This window comes from Capra hircus, unplaced genomic scaffold, assembly GCF_001704415.2.
Source record: "Capra hircus breed San Clemente unplaced genomic scaffold, ASM170441v1, whole genome shotgun sequence".
NCBI classification, from domain to species: Eukaryota; Metazoa; Chordata; class Mammalia; order Artiodactyla; family Bovidae; genus Capra; species Capra hircus.
This window is the reverse complement of record NW_017189582.1, coordinates 25,886-44,970: the sequence shown is the minus strand read 5'-3', so window position 1 is coordinate 44,970 and position 19,085 is coordinate 25,886. Positions and strand designations below refer to the sequence as shown.

Sequence of the window (19,085 nt, the reverse complement as noted above, 5' to 3'; positions counted from 1 at the left end):
CCTGATCTCTGATGGAGGCCAGACTGCCACAGCAGATGACCCAGTATGTGCCCAGAGCCCATGAGGGCCTCACCTGCCCAATAGAAACCCTCTCAACAGGCAGCAGAGGCAGGGGGAACTGCTCAGTTGTGAGGGACCAAGGGGTCTCAGATCAGAAGCTATGTTTAAGCAGGGTGGGAGAAGCTACTTCTGGTGCCGGCACAGGTGGTACATTGGAGGTAGCGGGGACCTCTGTCAGCAGCCAGCCTGTAGATTGGCTCCTTTTTCCAACATGCACAGGCCCCTCGTGTCCCTCTTTGGCAAGGGTTGCAGTGCTGGGAGAGGGGAGGGCACACACTTAGAGGGAACACAGGCAGGTTTGGCCTGACAATCAGGACCTCTGCTCCAGAAACTTGGGACCCCACCCTGCCCCCAGTATGGCTGAGAAGGCCCTGAGAATAGAGGAAGTCTGTGCCTCACATGTGGCTTTAGCCCTGGCACCACAGATCTCCTCCCAAGGCGATAGCTGATGGCACACCCTAAGGGAAGATGTGACTTGTGATCCATCAAATCCAGCCCCACTCTGGGTACCACACAGACTGTACAGTCATGCTCCCCCACAAGAACATCCCATCAAGACCGTAATAGATAATTGATGCACTTAAATTCAGAGAGGCAGAAAAAAAATGGGAAGGACTGATGCTGAAGGTGAAACTCTAATACTTTGGCCACCTGATGCGAAGAACTGACTCATTTGGAAACACCCTGATGCTGGGAAAGATTGAAGGCAGGAGGAGACTGGTACGACAGAATAAGATGGTTGGGTGTCATCACAGACTCAATGGGCATGAGTCTGAGTAAACTCTGGGAGTGGGTGATGGACAGCGAGGCCTGGCATGCTGCAGTCATGGGGTTGCAAAGCGTTGGACATGGCTGAGCAGCTGAACTGAACTGTGAAAAATGGGAAGACAGTCGGACTGGTCTCCATTGAAAGACTGCGAGACAACCTCTGACAAAACAACCAAAAATCAGAGGTATATAAAGTACTAGGTAAAGATGTACAAGAATTAGTAATAATAATGCTAACTGGGATTTCTTTGGAAGGAATGATGCTAAAGCTGAAACTCCAGTACTTTGGCCACCTCATGCAAAGAGTGACTCATTGGAAAAGACTCTGATGCTGGGAGGGATAGGGGGCAGGAGGAGAAGGGGACGACAGAGGATGAGATGGCTGGATGGCATCACGGACTCGATGGACATGAGTCTGAGTGAACTCCAGGAGTTGGTGATGGACAGGGAGGCCTGGCGAGCTGCTATTCATGGGGTCGCAAAGAGTCGGACATGACTGAGTGACTGAACTGAACTGAACTGAATGCTATCTGAACTGGGAAAAACAAGAAAAAAACACCGTGAAAATTCTAACAAGGCACTTGAAACTAGAAAAAAGAACCAGAGCTGAAGAATACAGGAACTGATATGAGAAACACAAAAAGTAAACAGCAGACCAGATAATACATACGAATGCATAATAATGGAAATCACCAATCAGCGTAGCTAAAAGAAAATCCAACAAAAATAGAGACCATTTTAACAGACCTATGGATCAGTTCAGTAGAGTTCAGTCCCTCAATCGTGTCCAACTCTTTGCGACCCCATGAATTGCAGCTCGCCAGGCCTCCCTGTTGATCACCATCTCCCGGAGTTCACTCAGACTCATGTCCATTGAGTCCGTGATGCCATCCAGCCATCTCATCCTCTGTCGTCCCCTTCTCCTCCTGCCACCAATCCCTCCCAGCATCAGAGTCTTTTCCAATGACTCAACACTTCGCATGAGGTGGCCAAAGGACTGGAGTTTCAGCTTTAGCATCATTCCTTCCAAAGAAATCCCAGGGCTGATCTCCTTCAGAATGGACTGGTTGGATCTCCTTGCAGTCCAAGGGACTCTCAAGAGTTTTCTCCAACACCACAGTTCAAAAGCATCCATTCTTCAGCGCTCAGCTTTCTTCACAGTCCAACTCTCACATCCATACATGACCACAGGAAAAACCATAGCCTTGACTAGACGGACCTTAGTCGGCAAAGTAATGTCTCCGCTTTTGAATATACTATCTAGGTTGGTCATAACTTTTCTTCCAAGGAGTAAGGGTCTTTTAATTTCATGGCTGCAGTCACCATCTGCAGTGATTTTGGAGCCCCAAAAAATAAAGTCCGACACTGTTTCCACTGTTTCCCCATCTGTTTCCCATGAAGTGATGGGACCGGATGCCATGATCTTCGTTTTCTGAATGTTGAGCTTTAAGCCAACTTTTTCACTTTCCTCTTTCATTTTCATCAAGAGGCTTTTTAGCTGCTCTTCCTTTTCTGCCATAAGGGTGGTGTCATCTGCATATCTGAGGTTATTGATATTTCTCCCGGCACTCTTGATTCCAGCTTGTGTTTCTTACAGTCCAGTGTTTCTCATGATGTACTCTGCATATAATTTAAATAAGCAGGGTGACAATATACAGCCTTGATATACTGCTTTTCCTGTTTGGAAACAGTCTGTTGTTCCATGTCCAGTTCTAACTGTTGCTTCCTGACCAGCATACAGATTTCTCAAGAGGCAGGTTAGGTGGTCTGTTATTCCCATCTCTTGAAGAATTTTCCACAGTTTATTGTGATCCACACAGTCAAAGGCTTTGGCATAGTCAATAAAGCAGAAATAGATATTTTTCTGGAACTCTCTTGCTTTTTCGATGATCCAGTGGATGTTGGCAGTTTGATCTCTGGTTCCTCTGCCTTTGCTAAAACCAGCTTGAACACCTGGAAGTTCACGGTTCAAGTACTGCTGAAGCCTGGCTTGGAGAATTTTGAGCATAACTTTACTAATGTGGGAGATGAGTGCAACTGTCAGGTAGGTTGAGCATTCTTTGGAATTGTCTTTCTTTGCGATTTGAATGAAAACTGACCTTTTCCAGTCTTGTGGCCACTGCTGAGTTTTCAAAATTTTCTGGTATACTGAGTTCAGCACTTTCACAAAATCTTCTTTTTGGATTTGACATAATTCAACTGGAATTCCATCACCTCCACTAGCTTTGTTCGTAGTGATGCTTCCTAAGGCCCACTTGACTTCACATTCCAGGATGTCTGGCTCTAGGTGAATGATCACACCATCGTGAATATCTGGGTCATGAAGATATTTTTTGTACAGTTCTTCTGTGTATTCTTCCACCTCTTCTTAATATTTTCTGCTTCTGTTAGGTCCATACCATTTCTGTCCTTTATTAAGCCCACTTTTGCATGAAATGTTCCCTGGTATCTCTTATTTTCTTAAAGAGATCTCTACTGCTAAGTCATTTCAGTCGTGTCCGACTCTGTGCAACCCCATAGATGGCAGCCCACCAGGCTCCCCTGTCCCTGAGATTCTTCAGGCATGAACACTGGAGTCGGTTGCCATTTCCTTCTCCAATGCATGAAAGTGAAAGTGAAGTCCCTCAATCATGTCCAACTCTTCATGACCCTATAGACTGCAGCCCACCAGGCTCCTCCATCCATGGGATTTTCCAGGCAAGAGTACTGGAGTGGGGTGCTATTGCCTTCTCCGAAGAAATCTCTAGTCTTTCTCATTTTACTGTTTTCCTCTATTTCTTTGCACTGATCACTGAGGAAGATTTTCTTCTCTCTCCTTGCTATTCTTTGGAACTCTGCATTCAAATAGGTATGTTTTTCCTTTTCTCCTTTGTTTTTCACTTCTCTTCTTTTCACAGGTATTTGTAAGTTCTCTCCAGAAAGCCATTTTGCTTTTTTTGATTTCTTTTCCATAGGGATGATCTTGATCCCTGTCTCCTGTACAATGTCACACACCTCAGCCCATAGATCATCAGGTACTCTGTCTATCAGATCTAGTCCCTTCAATCTATTTGTCACTTCCACTGTATAATTGTAAGGGATTTGATTTAGGTTCTACCTGAATGGTCTAGTGGTTTTCCCTACTTTCTTCAATTTAAGTCTGAATTTGACAATAAGGCATTCATGATCTGAGCCACAGTCAGCTCCCAGTCTTGTTTTTGCTGACTGTATAGAGCTTCTCCATCTTTGGCTGCAAAGAGGATAATCAATCTGATTTCAGTGTTGACCCTCTGGTGATGTCCATGTGAAGATCCTTCTCTTGTGTTGTTGGAAGAGGGTGTTTGCCATGACCAGTGTGTTCTTTTGGCAAAACTCTATTAGCCTCTACCCTGCTTCAATCTGTACCCCAAAGCCAAATTTGCCCATTGCTCCTGGTGATTCTTGAGTTCCTACTTTGGCATTCCAGTCTCCTATAACGAAAAGGACATATTTTTGCATGTTAGTTCTAAAAGGCCTTCTAGGTCTTCGTAGAACCCTTCAACTTCATCTTCTTCTGCATTACTGGTCTGGGCATAGACTTGGATTACCGTGATATTGAATGGTTTGCCTTGGAAACGAACAGAGATCTTTCTGTCATTTTTGAGATTGCATCCATGGACTGCGTTTTCGACTCTTTTGTTGACTGAGGGCTACTCCATTTCTTCTAAGGGATTCTTGCCCACAGTAGTAGATATAATCGTCATCTGAGTTAAATTCACCCATTCCAGTCCATTTTAGTCCACTGATTCACAAAATGTTGGCATTCTCTGTTGTCATCTCCTGTTTAACCCCTTCCAATTTGCCTTGATTCATGGACCTAACATTCCCAGTTCCGATACCATATAGCTCTTACAGCATCGGACCTTGCTTCTATTAACAGTCACATCCACAATTGGATGTTGCTTTTGCTTTGTTTCCATCTCTTCACTCTTTCTGGAGTTATTTCTCCATATTAAGCTTGAGCTAATGCCTATTCTTGTGGACTACAGCATGGAATTACCCCAATTTCCTTAGTTTAGTGTTCTTGCATGGGAGTGCTACTTGCCACCTCTGAACCAATCACTGATTGTCTTTGGGCTCAGTTAGGTGCCAGTTCCTGAACTAATCACTGAGGAAAGACAATGGAATTATTCCTTATAGTTTAGGACAATCCAAGTCTATTACCGGAATTGGGTGTGGGGCTAATCAATTTGACACCATGTGCATGATATACAATTTGGAAAGGGTAAAACTGATGCTGTAGAAGCAACTCCAATATTTGCTGCCAAGAAAAACAGACAATAATTTCTTTTATAAAAATAAAAGGCTATTATAAAACAGGAAAATACAAATGCAAAATGACAAACAGCAAAGGATGTGATCAAGAAATTCACAAAAGAAAAAACACAAGTGATAAATATCAATAAAATATAAAAAAATACTTTTCTCTTTCAATCCAAAAGGATATCAAGCATGAATATTCATTGGAAGGACTGATGCTGAAGCTCCAATATTTTGGCCACCACATGCTAAGAACTGACTCATTGGAAAAGTCCCTGATGCTGGAAAAGATTGAAGGCAGGAGGAGAAGGGGGTGACAGAGGTTGAGATGGTTGGATGGCATCACTGATTCAATGAACATGAATTTTAACAAATTTCAGAAGATAGTGATGGACAGGGAAGCCTGGCGTGGTGCAGTCCTTGGGGTCACAAAGAGTGAGACTTGACTGAGTGACTGAATAATAAGTTATTACATATATACATATTTTAAAGTGAGATTATCTTTTCCTATATCATATTTGCAAAAATTGATATTTTGTGTTGGGAAATATTGAGGAAAATGACATTCTAATCCATTTTTGGTGAGACTATGAATTGGAAATAAAATATTTTCTGAAAGATGGTTTGGCAATTCATATAAAAAGTCTTAGAAAGAACATCCACTTGAAGAAAGAAAGATGGTGAAGTTGGTGGATGCTGAGCTCATTTCCCACCATGAACACATCAAACATATCTATGCTCACTGGAAATAAACTGGAGTCTGGCAGGTAGAAACTTAAACAACCAAGGCTGTAGAAGAAGGTCTACAAGGAGTTGGGTAGGAAGGGAAAAGAAGCCATCAGTTTAGGATCTGCACTCCTGGGAGGGGATGTAAAGGAGTGGGGGATTTCACAGGCTCAGAGTAAGTCATGGGGAGTGAGCAGTTCAAAGCACATCTTGGAAACCCCACCCTGGAGTCAGAAACTGGGAAAATGAGTCCCCTTAGCTGATTTGAAAACCACTGGGACTAACAAGAAGGCTGTAAGAAATCTAGACTCTCTATGTGAAGAGTTTGTGGAGGCAACTACACGTTTGCTTACTCACAAAACAAGGCAGAGGAAATATGTAGAAATTACACAGGATGTTGGCTGTTTTCCCATAACAATCCCAGGTCATGACCTAACCCACTCTGAATGCCTGCTCCAGACCCTCTTATTTCATAGAACACCCCTTCCCAAAACTATGGCAAAGGCTTCCATGGCTGAGAAGAATGTGCAGGTGCCAGGAATGGAGCCAACTCAAATCTGGCCTACATCTGAACAAGTTGAGAGCAGTCGTTACCAGTGCTTATGGAGGTGGCACAGTGGGAGTATCTGGGACTCTGACTGGTGTGCTGGGACTGTCCCAATATGCACCTACGCCCATATTGGGCACCCCTTCTTGCTCCAGCACTTCTTTCTTTGGGGGCAAAATTTCCATTGCTGGAAGGGGATACAGCACACACTTACATGAAATGGAATCAGTATGGACCTGAAACTTAGGGCTTCTGTACCACCAACTGGAGACTCAACCTAACTCCCCCAAAGGCAGGGTTGGCTACTGAGGACAGGAGAAGTCTGGGCTCATTCCTGGCATTGGTTCTGGCCCTTCTCTCTCTAGCACCACCTCTCACCAAAGTGAGAGTTGCCAATACACAAGAAGCAAATTAATCTGGAACATAAAATTATGGAAATCGCCCAATAGGAAAAGCAAGAAGAAAAACAAGGTAAATGAGAACAGTTTAAGAGACTTCTAGACAACATCAAGCATAATAACATTCACTTTATTGGGGTCGTAGGAGGAAAAGAGAGAGAGAAAGGGGTCAAATGTATATTTAACAGGCTGAGAAGGAAAAACTTGCAACCTATAATACTCTATCCAGCAAGATTATCATCCAGAATTGGAGAGAAGAACTTCTCAGACAAGCAAAAACTAAGAGTTTATCCATACTAAACCAACTCTGAAAGAAATATTAAAGAGTCTTCTCTAAGTGGAAAAAGAAGTAAAAATATACAGAGAAGGGAAAAACTCCCACCAGTACACACAAACACATAGCAAAGGCTGTGGATCAACCAATTAGATAATCTAGTATGAAAATTAAAAGACAAATGAATTGTAAATTAAACACTAACTACAATAAACACTCTATTACATCAATGGACAGAGCATCCTGATAGAAAAGCAATAAGAAAACTGTAGTCTTAAATTACAGATTAGAGTAGTTGAGCTTAATAGATACCTACAGCATTTGTTGTTGTTCTTCAGTTACTAAGTTGTCTGACTCTTTTGAAACCCCATGGACTGTAGCCACCCAGGTTCCTCTGTCCATGGGATTTCCCAGGCAAGAATACTGGAGTGTATTGCATTTCCTTTTCCAGGGGATCTTGCTGACCCAGGGATCAAATCTGGATCTTCTGCGTTGCACGCAGATTCTTTACCTCTTTGCCACCTGGCATAGTCTATCCCAAAATAGCTGAATACACATTTTCAAGTGCACACAGGACATTTTTTCAGGGATGATCAAATGCTAGGCCACAAAACAAGTCTCAACACATTTAAGAAGACAGAAATTATATCAAGCACTTTTTCTGACCACAATGGTACAAAATAAGAAATCAATTACAGGAGGGGAATATGGGACAAACACAAACATATGGAGACTAAACAACATGCTACTAAAAACCAATGAGCCAATGAAGAAATCAAAAAGGGAATCAGAAAATACTTTGAGGCTAATAAAAACACCAACTTTCCAAAATCTATTGGATTTAGCAAAAGCAGTTCTAGGGGGAAATTTATAGTGACAGATGCTTCCCTCAAGGAAAAAAAATTGAAATAAACAACTTAACTTACTATATACATGAATTGCAAAAGGAAGAATAAATAAAGCCCCAAACCCTCAGAATAAAGGCAATAATAAAGCTCAGAGAGGACATTAATAAAATTGAGACTTCCCCTTTCCTAAAGTTAAAAAAAATCATTAAGTGAAATGATATTTTTTGAAAAGATAAACAAAATAATTAAGTCTTTAGCCAGGTTCATCAAAAATAAAAGATAGATGATTCAAATAAACAAAATAAGAAATGCAAAGGAGACATTACTGCCAATATCACAGCAATAGGAGAAAATCATAAGGGGATGCGACAGATTGTTTTATGCCAGACAGTTGGACAACCTAGAAGAAACTGACAAATCTCTAGGAACATACAGTTTTTCAAAACTGAATCAGCAAGGAATGTATAGTATGAATAGATGAATCACTAGTAGTGAAATTGAATCTATAATTAAAAAATCTCTTAGCAAAATAAAGTTCAGGACCACACAGCTTCACAGCAGTATTTTTCCAAACATATACAGAATAGCTTATAGCCAACATCTCAAACTATTCCAAAAAAAATTGAGAAAATGGAGTATTCCCAAATTATTTTATGAAGCCATTATTATCCTAACACCAAAACCAGACAAAGACACCACCAAAAAAGAAAATTAAACGCCAATATTTCTGTTAAATATAGATTTTAAAATTCTTAACAAAATATTTGAGAACCAAATTCAACACCACGTTGAAACCATCATATACCATGATCAAGATGGACTTTTTCCAGGGGTACAAGGATGGTTCAATATCTGCAAATTAGTCAATGTGGTACACCACATTAGGGAAGAGAAGGACAAAAATCACATGATCATCTCAACAGATGTGTAAAAGCATAGGCAAAATTCAATATTCATTCATAGGGGTTCATGTTGGAACACATGTAAGAATTAAAGATTCAAAATTAAAAATAAAAAACTCTCACCATACTTGATATGGAGGGATATATCTGAACATAATGAAAGTGAAAGTGGAAGTCACTCTGTACCCACTCTAGTATTCTGGCCTAGAGAATTCCATGGACTGTACAGTCCATGTGGTTGTCTGAACATAATAAAGGTGATTTATAACAAACAGATAATATCATATTCAGTGGCAAAAAGCTGAAAGCTTTTCCTCTAAATCAGGAACAAGACACAGATGCCCACTCTTGACACTTCTAAAATACTAGAAGTACTAGGCACAGCATCCTTCAAGGAAAAGAAATAAAAGTCATCCAAATTGGAAGCAAGAAGTAAAACTGTCACTACTTGCAGTTGACATGATACTATATACAGAAAACTATAAACCACCACAAGAAATGATTAAACAAATGAAATAAAAATGAATTAATACCCGAAATGAAAGACTGGAAACTATGAAACTCCTAGAAGTAAATGTAGGCAGAACACTCTGACATAATTCATAGCAACATTTTTTCACCTGTCTCCTAAGGCAAAGGAATCAAATGAAAAAAAATGAGATCTAATTAAACTTAAAAGCTTTTGCACAGCAAATGGAAACACTGACAAAATGAAAAGACAACCTACTGAATGGGAGTAGAAAGTGAAAGTGAAGTCACTCAGTCGTGTCCGGAGTCTTTGTGACCCCACAGACTGTAGCCTACCAGGCTTCTCCATCCCATGGGATTTTCCAGGCAAGAGTACTTGAGTGGGTTACCATTTCCTTCTCCAGGGGATCTTCCCCACCCAGGGATCGAACCCGGGTCTTCCACATTGTAGGCAGATGCTTTTACCGTCTGAGCCAGGAAGTATTTGCAAATGATATGACTATAAGGGGTTAATATCCAAAATATATAAACAGATTACTCAACCCGATATTAAAAAAAAAAAAAAAGGGAAGATCTGAATTTCTCCAAAGAAGATATACAGATGGCTAATAGGCACATGAAAAAATGCTGAACATCACTAATCATCAGAGAAATTAAAACCAAATCACAAGGAGATATCACCTCACACCCATCAGAATGCTGCTACTGCTACTGCTGCTGTTATGGCTATCATCAACTCAAAAAGTCTGAAAATAACAAATGTTGGCAAGGATGTGGAGAAAAGGAAGCCCTTGTACTTAATTGGTGGGAATGTAAATTTGTGCAGTCACTATGGAAAACATCATGGAAGTTTCTCAAAAAGCTAAAAAAAAACAATACCATGTGACCCAGCAATTCCACTTCCAGGTATATATCAGAAGACAATGAACACCAATTTGAAAAGATACATAAATTCCAATGCTTATTACAGCCTTATTTACAATAGAAAAGATATGGAAGCAACCAGTGAACAAGACACACATGATTCCTGTCTTCAAAGCACTTGCATGGAGTATGGGATAAGCAAGCATTTGAACACTATAGTAATCCTTAGGAAATAATGGCAGATTCATGTTCTTTGAGATGGAAAAATTCTTCCAGCATATTGTATAGAAAAGGAAGGCTACAATAGTGTATATAGTTTGATTCAATTTCTATAAATTAAAAAAACTTCACTGACGTATATATGCTCATCCAAATATATGTGTATTATATATATTCTAGCATTATATAACACATATAATATGTATGTTATAAACATTTAAGTAGAACAACAAAGACAAAATATTGACAGCATATATTTCTATTGCCACACTTATTGGTGTCCTCAACCAGTCCATTCTAAAGGAGATCAGCCCTGGGTGTTCTTTGGAAGGAATGATGCTAAAGCTGAAACTCCAGTACTTTGGCCATCTCATGTGAAGAGTCAACTCATTGGAAAAGACTCTGATGCTGGGAGGGATTGGGGGCAGGAGGAAAAAGGGACAACAGAAGATGAGATGGCTGGATGGCATCACCAACTTGATGTACGTGAGTCTGAGTGAACTCCGGGAGATGGTGATGGACAGGGAGGCCTGGCTGCTGTGATTCATGGGGTCGCAAAGAGTCAGACACGGCTGAGCGACTGAACTGAACTGAACTGAACTGAATGGAACTGAATTTCATTTTTATACTTTTTGAATTTCCATATTGCTTTGCCTCGAGTATATATTTACAATTAGTAAACAAATAATGCTCTTTTGAAGCAGAGTAACCCAGACATTCAGAGAAGGCAATGGCAACCCACTCCAGGAGTCTTGCCAGGAGAATCCCGTGGATGGCAGAGCCTGGTAGGCTATAGTCCATGGGGTCGCTAAGAGTCGGACACTACTGAACGACTTCACTTTCACTTTTCACTTTCATGCATTGGAGAAGGAAATGGCAACCCACTCCAGCATTCTTGCCGGGAGAATCCCAGGGACAGAAGAGCCTGTTGGGTGTCGTCTATGGGGTCACACAAAGTCGGACACGAAGGATGCGACATAGCAGCAGCAGCAGCAGCAGCAGCAACAGCAGCAGCAGCAGCAGCAGCAGCAACCCAGATATTAAATTAACATATGCCCAGGTGTCCCTTAAAGTTCTTCTTTCTACCTCCATGTTTCTTCACAATTTCCACATCATACCTTAGGTTCAAGTCATATTCAATACATCTATAACCAGCATTCTTGGGTCTCAGTGCCTTTGCATTTTCTCCCCCACTGTCTGGGAAACACTTGTACAACTTTTTACTTGGTGATCTATTTACTTCAGGTAGCTCAGGCTTCATCTCGGGTGTCTTTACTTAAAAGAACCCTTCCCCCACCTCCTTGCCGTCAGATTATGACAAATGCCTCTCCTTGTTACCATCACAACCCAGTGTGGTGTACTGTGAATCAATTCATCACATAAATGGAAATAACATTACATTCCTCCTTTTCCTGCCCTGTTCTCTCTAGTTTCTTTCTAGTTTCTTCCTACTCACCTGGTCCCACTTGCACCAGCCTCCTTGTTTTATTGGAAGGACATAGACAATACCAATTGGGGGCTTTTGCCCTGGCTATTTCCTCTCCCCAGAATTTATTCCCCAAGATAGCCACAAGGTCAGTCCCTCATGTCATTAATTAAGTCTTTGCTCAAATGTCCTGGATTAAAAAGGCCATCCCTCACTAACCTCTGGTGTGGAAAACTCCCCATTTCTCATAATTCATAAGGTTCTGTCTATACTGTATAATTCACTATTTTGTCATTAATATTTACCTTCCATCTTCCCTGACTAGCATGTAAGCCCCATGAGAGAAGGATCCTTGGTATTGGTTACCAATGTGTGCCTTGCACCCAGAACACTACCTGAAACACTGCAGAGGGTTCAATCAATTCAGTTCAGTCGCTCAGTCATGTCTGTCTCTTTGCAACCCCATGGACTGTAGCACGCCAGGCCTCCCTGTCCATCATCATCTCCCAAGGCTTACTCAAACTCATGTCCACTGAGTTGGTGATGCCATCCAACCATCTCATCCTCTATCATCCCCTTCTCTTCCCACCTTCAGTCTTTCCCAGTATTAGGGTCTTTTCAAATGAGTCAGATCTTCTCATTTGGAGGACAAAGTATTGGAGTTTCAGCTTCAGGGTCGGTTCTTCCAACGAATAATCAGGACTGATTTCTTTTAGGATGCACCGTTGGATCTTCTTGCAGTCCAAGGGACTCTCAAGAGTCTTATCCAACACCACAGTTCAAAAGCAGCAATGCTGCAGCACTCAGTTTTCTTTATAGTACCACTCTCACATCCATACATGACCCCTGGAAAAACAATAGCTTTGACTAGATGGACCTTTGTTGGCAAAGTGATGTCGCAGCTTTTTAATATGCTGTCTAGGTTGGTCATAAGTTTTCTTCCAAGGAGCAAGGGTCTTTTAATTTCATGGCTGAAGTCATCATATGAAGTGGTTTTGGAGATCAAAAATAAATAAAGTCAATAACTGTTTCCATTGTTTCCCCATCTATTTTCCATAAAGTGATGGGACCAGATGCCATGATCTTACATTTCTGAAGTTGAGTTTTAAGCCAGTTTTTTCACTCTCCTCTTTCACTTTCATCAACAGAGTCTTTAGGTGTTCTTCACTTTCTACCATCAGTGTGGTGTCATCTGCATATCTGAGATTATTCAAATTTCTCCCAGCAATCTTGCTTTGAGCTTATGCTTCATCCAGTCCAGCATTTTGCATGATGTATTCTGCATAAAAGTTAAACAAGTAGGGTGACAATAAAAAGCTTTGACATTCTCTTTCTCAATTTGGAGCCAGTTTGTTGTTCAATACTGGGGGTTAATTAATACCATTTAAGGGGGAAATAAACATTACACCAAAGAATTTCTGTTTATTTTTGCAATTAAATAACACAAATCCAGACTAACGTGAGAAGGAACTTTATTTGAAATGACAATGGTGATAGGGCCATCGCCCAGACAACAAAAGTAATGCTGAAAATTCTCCAAGATAAGCTTCAACAATACATAGACCAAGAACATTCAGATGTTTAAGCTGCATTGAGAAAAGGCAGAGGAGCAAGAGATCCAATTGCCAACATTGGTTTGTTCATAGAAAAAGCAAGAGAAATGCAGAAAAAACATCTACTTCTGCTTTGCTGACTATGCCACAGAATTTGACTGGGTGGATCACATCAAATTGTGGACAATACTTAAAGAGATCAGTATAACAATGTAACTTACCAGACTCTTGAGAAACCTGCATGCATGTCAAGAAATAACAGTTAGAACTGGACATGGAACAATGACTGGTTCCAAACTGGGAAAGGAGTACATCAAGGCTGTACATTTTGAGGCTAAAAGTCAGATTAGATGAAGAACAAGATGGAATGAAGATTTCCAGGAAAAATATTTATGAAGTCAGAAATGCAGACAACACCACGCTTAAGGCAGAAAGCATAAAGAAACTAAAGACCATCTTGATGAGGGTGAAAGAGGATAGTGAGAAAGCTAACTTAAATCAACATCCGAAAAACCAAGGTCATGGCATCCGGTCCAATCATGTCATGGCAAATAGAGGGGGAAACAATGGAAACAGTGAGAGACTTTATTTTCCTGGGCTTCAACATCACAGCAGATGCTGACTGCAACCATGAAGTAAAACTCACTTGCTCCATGGAACAAAGGCCATGACTGACCCAGAAAGCATATCAAAAAGCAGAGACATCACTTCGCAGCCAGAGGTCCGTATATCAAAGAGAAGGTTGTTTCAGTAGCCATATATGGACGTGATTGTTAGACCATAAAGAAAGCTGAGGACTGAAGAATTGATGCTTTTGAACTGTGGTGGTAGAGAAGACTCTTGAGAGTCCCTTGGCCTGCAAGGAAATCAAACCAGTCAACCCTAACGGAAATCAATCCTGATTATTCACTAGAAGGACTGACATTGTAGCTGAAACTCCAGTACTTTGTCCACCTGATGCAAAGCACTGACTCATTGGAAAAGATTCTGATGCTGGCAAGGAATGAAGGCCAGAGGAGAAGGACATGACAGAGGATGAGATGGTTGGATGGCATCGGAGATTCGAGGGACTTGAGTTTCAGCAAGCTCTGGGAGTTGGTGATGGACAGGGAAGCCTGGTGTGCTGCAGTCCATGGGGTTGCACAGAGTCATGTCGGGAGCCATGTCAGGCGTTACTGACAAAATGGAGGCACGGCCCCAAGCCCCTCTCTTTTTCCCAGAAGCACGGACCTGGGATGAAGGAGTTGGGCCTTGTGATTCTGACTTGTTCTTTCCTCTCCTTGGCTGAGTTGACTAAAAAGGAATATTAAGGTTCTTAATGTTCTCGAGAGGAGCACGAGAAGGCAGAAAGCCTTGTCTGCAGCTGTGCTCAGAGAAAAATTCATAAAGTTAATCACTGACATTTGTTCAAGGACTTTTACAAAAGAGTGTTCCAGGATGAGCAAATAGGTCAGCTTGAGGCCACGCGAGGGATTGCTATCTGAAGCCTTTTTGTGAGGAAAATGTTTATGGCAAAGGCATTTACTGAATTTAGAGCTTAGAAATAATTAAATAGTTAGAAGTTAGAGATTTAAGGAACGTTGTAATGTTAGCATATTTTATTAGAGCTTAGAGAGGTTAGGAAATGTAAGGATACTAATAGTTAGAAGCCTTTTTAAGAGATAGTGAGCTCAGGATGTTAGGGGCAAATAGGATTTAGAAAGATAAGAAATAAACCGAGGAATGTAGCATGAGTTACAATATAATCACAAGTGAACTATAGGACACAGGAAGAGGAAGTAGATAATAGATGGTAAAGCTGAGACCGAGAGAATCGCTGAAGCAGGAACTCTGTTTGAAGAGCAACAATGATTCATGGAGATAATAAATCTGGGTGAGGGGGAACTGAAAATGTCAAACTTCTGACCTAATGCTTTTGTAAAAGTATAACAGAAAACCTTAAACTTGAAATAAATGTGCAGTCCAAGAAAACTGAGAGGATGCATCGTTACTCGCCGACACCATCCCTCCCTTCAGATTGAATCCCTGGCTGCTGGAGCAGGACTCTGGCCGAGTCGGACACAACTGTACGACTGCAAAGAACTGATTGCAATAGGGAGAATGTTTTGAACACACGTTCTTAACATGTCTCAAAATGGAACAGAAAAAGATATTTCTTTAACATGAAAGGATAAGCAGGGTGAGCAACAACTCTGTGTGTGTGTGAGTTTGTGTATCTGTGTGTGTGTGTGTGTGTGTGTGTGTGTGTGTGTGTGTGAGATGGGGCAAGAGGTGGGGATGGATGAACAGACAGCATGATGGAGCAGTGTGACAGGAAGTGTTTCTTTCTGTAGTGAGCTGATTCTTAGAATGAGCTGTTAAGGGACCAGAAAGATCTGACGCTTAGTGCTTGCTCAAGCTTGGGGGAAAGCTGAAGTTCAGAGGAGAGAAGGTCGGTTAAAGTTTAGCCAAGCCAAATCAGTGGGTATATTATGGATGACAGTGAGCACTTGGCCAGACTCTGCTGTTGTTTAAGAGAGGCAAAGTCAGCCCTTAGACAGTATTGTTGTTACCCAAATTGCAAGTCCATGCGCTTGATGCAGAATGAGGCCCATCAAAAGTAAATGTTTGAGTTTGGGACAGGGAAAGGCTTATTACAGATTCATACAAGGATGAGGGTGGCTCTTGCCCTAAGAACCCAAAGTTACTGAACGTTTTCAGTAAGTATGTTTAAAAGCAAAGGTTAGAGAAAGTTGTGGTAAGTTGTTTCAGACTTCGTGGTGTCACACCCTTTGTGCTTAAGGTTAGGTCACGGTCAGGTAATGATGTTCCTAAATATCTCTATCAGATGAATGTCATTTTCTGTCCTGACAAGAGAGGGCAAAGTCTCAAGGAACACCTTGCACCATGAAATGTCCCATCCTGGTCAAACAGAAACAGATTTCAATTGGCAGCTCCTTCAGGGCAAGGTTCCCATATTCTACCCAGCTCTCATCCTTGATGGAGCCAGGTACCCAACACAACAGGTCTTATCTCCTCAAGCTGTCCAACTGAGGAGACCAGTTCTCACAGCCTGAGACCCAGAAAGATGGCCACCTGCTATTAAGTTGCAGAGACAGGGATGGGGGAGAGGTTCACCGCTCCTCACGGCCTGGGCCAAGGCTAGTGGAGGGACTTCGTGAGGGCTCTGAATCACTAAAGGATGTAGACCCCAGTCTATTCCCTGGGACCATCCAGCTCACCCACTGGCGCAATGTTGGGTGATCTCCAGGCCCTCCAAAAGAATGCCAGAATCTCTCTTCTCTCACTTTCCACCTGATGACCACCACACCACCCTTACTTAAGCACTTCCCCAATGGTCCCTCATTGACAGTAATTGTGGGCAGGGCCCTCTCTGGTGCTGATCAGTAGTTGAGCGGGACAATGAATGGCCACTCCTTGACAGTTGGCTGCTTGTAAATGGGGCCATCTGAGACACCAAGCAAGGCTGAGCCACACCTGCTGCCTAGGAACAGGGTGGGTTGAAAAGAAGCACACCAATGGCTAACTGCATAGGGCTGTGCTCACTCTGCTCTGTTACACTGTGCATAGAATAAGAATCACTGTGAGGTTAAGGTTTGTCAAAGTAGTTCTCAAGGTGGGCTGGCTTTCACATTCTTGTTGGCTTTGAAATATTAGCTTTGCTATATGCGGCACATGTGATCATGTGGCAGCTGTTGGAGGGGCATATAGATGAGCACTGCTGACAGGCATGCCTGGGAATACAATGAAAAGAATGATGTACAAAAGTTAAAGAAGCCTGTGAAATCAAATCCTGATTTGGAACAGAGTCAATGAAACAGAATAAAGCACACTGGACCCAACGTATCCTTAGCTAACAGAGCAGCATGAGCACAGCCCTTAGCAGGTAGCCATTGCTGTGCCTGATTACTCCATATCCTGTTACTAAGCAACCGGTCTTGCCTAGCAATTGGACAGTGCAACCCTGGGCCCTGCCCATAAGCAATCAACTATTAATGAGGTACCTACTGGTACTTCTCCTGCTCAGCTATTGGTCAGCTCCACAGTGGACACTACCTGATGATCACTGTTAATGAGGGCCCACTGGGGAACTGATTCACTCAAGAGTTAGGGGCACAGTGTAAACTGACTCTCGCCTTTGGGCACCTTCCTTTTCTTCTCTTCATTTTTTTTGTAAAATGGGAATGTATTTCTGGTAGATGGGGCAAGTTGAGTTTCCCTCCTCAATATGAGAGTTGAAGTGTCCCCAACAATATTAGTGGAGGAGGCATTTATCACTTTCTTTGCTCTGAAGTGTAATCTTATGGAGACGGTGTATAGATCTTGGGGCAACGGACTGAAGATTCACCAAGCCTTGGGGTCTCTAAAGCTCACTGGAGTAGAAAAAACTTCCAACCTGTTAGTATTTACCTGCTTGCTCTTAAGTTCCTTAAGCCCCTCAAGAACCCCCGATAGGAAGAGGGTGGTCTAAAGATGAAGTGACTAGAGGACTCTGAAGTGCTGAAATGGGATGAAAAGTGTTTGGCAGAGGTTCATACAGGGATGGAGGGGGCAGGAGTGTTGAAGGGGGACATCCAAGTCAAAGAATAAAGGGCACTGAAGGAAAGTCTGAGGGTCATGAGAAGAAACACCATGCCCCTGAATCACCACTCCCCAGAATCAGACACACAGAGGGGTCAAGGGTGGGAAAGTTGTATCATGGCCTCCCTCAGCACCCACTAACCCATGATGATGGGCACAGTGGTACATTGTGATGTCTAAGACCCCAAAGCCACCATTGGCTGGGGGAGCGCCTAGCTGACCAATCAGAGTGAAGGGTGTGGCTCCTCATTGTCCTGGGAAGGTATATATAGGGAGGTCAGAGGCAGAGATTCTGGGTTAGGCCACTTCATGGTGTCATCATGGCTAAGGTAACCAGGAAGCCACGGCAGCCAAGAAGAGTTGCAGTGCGGTTTGCTTCGAGGATGAAAGGAAGAAAGAAGACCCTTTGGCAACGGAGACGCAGAGGCAGTGTGAAGGTAAGATGATTCCATCGACACTCCCCAGGTTCTCCATTGACTTTGGTGCCCAAGACCTCTACACTGCCCTTGCCTGGCGCAAAAGTCCTCATCAGGCCACCTCCCTTTTCATGAAATCTCCCTTCCAACTCAGTTGTTATACTCTTTCCTCAAAACTCATACCCTTCTCTTGTCTTTCAAGGCACGAAATATGACCGTGAGGGTCAGAAGACCTCTCAAAGGAACCTTGAGAAAGAAAATCCGATCGTACGCCACTCCGTCGAAGAAGGTGAAGAAAACAAGAGAACCAAACTGTTTTCTCCGTTCCTGTGCACGTGAGAAACGGAACCAAAGCCGAAAAAGGTACCAAAATATGAGTCAGAGTCAAAGAAGGAGGCAGAATCAAAAGAGAAGATAAGCTCAGCCACCCCAGAATGAGAGACCCTGGAGAGGTACAACCTGGGCAGCCAGTAACTGAATAGAAAAGGTCAGACAGTTTAGAATTGTGTCTCCAGTGGTCTGCTTTCTTAGAAATGGTTAACCAGGAAAAGACTGACTCTCACACTAACATAGTAAACTGATGGCTGCGATTAAAATAAACATCAAATGGTGAAAAGATGATATTTGTGTGTGTGTGAATTTTCTGATGGGAAGGGAGGGAAGGAAGAAAAGAGGTGGGCACCTGAGTGGGGAGGGGTGCGAGGTCCCGAGAGATTGGGGAAAGACCCTGAGGTCCCCAGTTAGCCAGAGAGGAGAG

General features: G+C 42.3%; 1 protein-coding gene across 1 annotated transcript; it reads left to right on the top strand.

Moving 5' to 3' along the window:
* The first annotated feature begins 18,232 nt into the window (after positions 1-18,232).
* On the top strand, positions 18,233-18,746 carry LOC108634547 (spermatid nuclear transition protein 3-like). Its single transcript, XM_018044513.1, has 2 exons — positions 18,233-18,349; positions 18,531-18,746. Exons 1-2 carry the CDS (start codon positions 18,233-18,235, stop codon positions 18,744-18,746), a joined length of 333 nt encoding a protein of 110 aa, XP_017900002.1.
* The last annotated feature ends 339 nt before the right edge of the window (positions 18,747-19,085 follow it).